This window comes from Limulus polyphemus, unplaced genomic scaffold (genome assembly GCF_000517525.1).
Source record: "Limulus polyphemus unplaced genomic scaffold, Limulus_polyphemus-2.1.2 Scaffold6917, whole genome shotgun sequence".
Classification (NCBI taxonomy): Eukaryota; Metazoa; Arthropoda; class Merostomata; order Xiphosura; family Limulidae; genus Limulus; species Limulus polyphemus.
Window position 1 is genome coordinate 24,241 of NW_013672527.1, and position 2,049 is coordinate 26,289.

The window sequence follows — 2,049 nt, forward strand, 5'->3', positions numbered from 1 at the left end:
CTTTAACTACATATTTCAATAGATATTTATCAACTGAATCATCAGATACCTCTACACTAAGAGACTTAATGCTGTTTAATAGTGTTTTTCCTCCTAGTTCTGTTCGTAGGTCCACCTCCAATTCCCAAAGTCCAGGACGCACGGGCGATACGAGCTCGTGCTTGATGTCTAGTTTTTGAGAACCTCCATTATTCATGGTCAAAGTAGGCATGATATCTAGCTTTTGACTGGACAAGCGCCACGGTGGCAGTTCTGACCCATCACGGTAGGATACAGCAAGCTAGCCAAAACAATTATTAAAAAACATTTCTGTTAATTTTGAAACAAATTTCAAATAAGTATTGACAAACTATTTAAAATATAGTAGTCATAACAGATAGGTAGATCCAAAATGTTTCAAAACTTCACCAGTCTATATACGCCAATAGTAATTGCAGCTATTCTAAAACCATATCTGCATAGATCTTACATAAGCTTTGAAAGGCATAGCCGGCTTGAAGACCTGAGGGAAAGAGCCAAGGAACTTTAATTTGATACTGGAGTTAAAGACGACGGTTTCGGCAAATCCACATTGAACTCGGTCTAACAGAGTTTCACCAACACAAGCCGTCACTAAAACTTTCGGTGTCTCTAACTTTGAAACAAGATGGACCAGTTCTCGCATGTTGAATCGATAGAAAGTCGAACCTTCAAACTAAAAAAAGAAAGACAAGAAGTTAGTGTGTACTTACATCGTTAATAAAACAGTTACAAGTTTAACAGGTAAACTTAAAACACTAGATACGTTGATAATTCATACTGCAATTCTGAACCGGCCTAAATTTTGTAGACGTTTCTAGAAGTTATAATATTAGTTAAAGAATTACCAGAACAATGTGTATTTTGTATTTATGGGAAAACATTTTAAGGATATATGGCGCCGTCCCAAATTCTGAACTACTGACCAGAAGATAAAAGGCCAGTCAACATTACCCTACGACCCACCATGTGCAGTATCGAACGAATTCGAATCCGGCTCGCCAGCTTCGAAATCCTGATTTCTATTTCAGGGCCATCCCCGTCCATGATAAGATAGCACAATTTAATAGGTTTTATTAAAAGACAAATTAAAATCAGTATCTAACTTGACACTTAAACTATGTAGGCAAACTTAAACGTAACTTATATTAATTATAAAGAAACTACATATGAATATGACGATCATAAACAGAAAGTGTACTAACTTTTGCTGCTATTTTTATTTGACACGACTCAAAAAGATACAAGTTTTATTTGAAATAAAAGACATAACGTACGGTATGGAAGACCTGTTGAATCTGCGATAGATGAACCAGATTTTCAAAATTACTAGCATCTTTGTCTAACGGCTCCACCTTTGCTGTTAAAGTCAAGTTTCCGAACACTGGCGATCCCCCTGTGTAGCTAAAGAAGTTAAATTTGTTAAATCTATAGAGAGACTATATATATATATATATATAATAAAATAGATAGCTTCAATACTATTATTAACATTAATTACATTAATTGTTAATAGACAATTAAAATCAGCACTATAAAACAATAATGAACTTAATATCAAATAAGCATTAAGACGTTTTTTTGCAAAATCCAGTGAAAATTCCTGTCGTTACCTTAATATTGTCTTGGTAATAGCTCCCAAATTGTCTGGTAGATGGGATATCTCCAACACATTAGGGAACTATTATCACAGACAATATCCGTTATGACTTTAAGATGACGACTAGGATTTAGAGTGGATTTTGCAAAAAAAAACTTCTAAATGTTTATTTTATATATATACACGTGTGATTTTGTTTCTTTGCTCAAAACTGATGAAACATCGTGTATATATGTATATATCACGGTGGCGGTTTACATTTTTAGTGTACGAAAACTGGGGTTTATTCTGTTAGCCATTATATATACACTGAGTGGTCACAAGTAAATAGACACCTAATTTTTCCTCATTTAACTGATTTATGCCAATTAATCTGTGTTCACAGAGCACTATATAAATGAAAATGGTCCGCACACTAATTATCTTGTGCT

The 2,049-nt window shown here is 34.1% G+C and overlaps 1 protein-coding gene across 1 annotated transcript in view; it reads right to left on the reverse strand.

Moving 5' to 3' along the window:
• Window positions 1-2,049, reverse strand: part of LOC106474178 (CD109 antigen-like) — a gene marked incomplete at both ends in the record, with an annotated part of 37,774 nt that overhangs the window by 21,823 nt on the left and 13,902 nt on the right. The window contains 3 exons of the mRNA XM_013934870.1: window positions 50-280; window positions 470-694; window positions 1,296-1,422. Coding sequence (XP_013790324.1) covers window positions 50-280; window positions 470-694; window positions 1,296-1,422 — 583 coding nt within the window. The remainder of the gene's footprint in view (window positions 1-49; window positions 281-469; window positions 695-1,295; window positions 1,423-2,049) is intronic.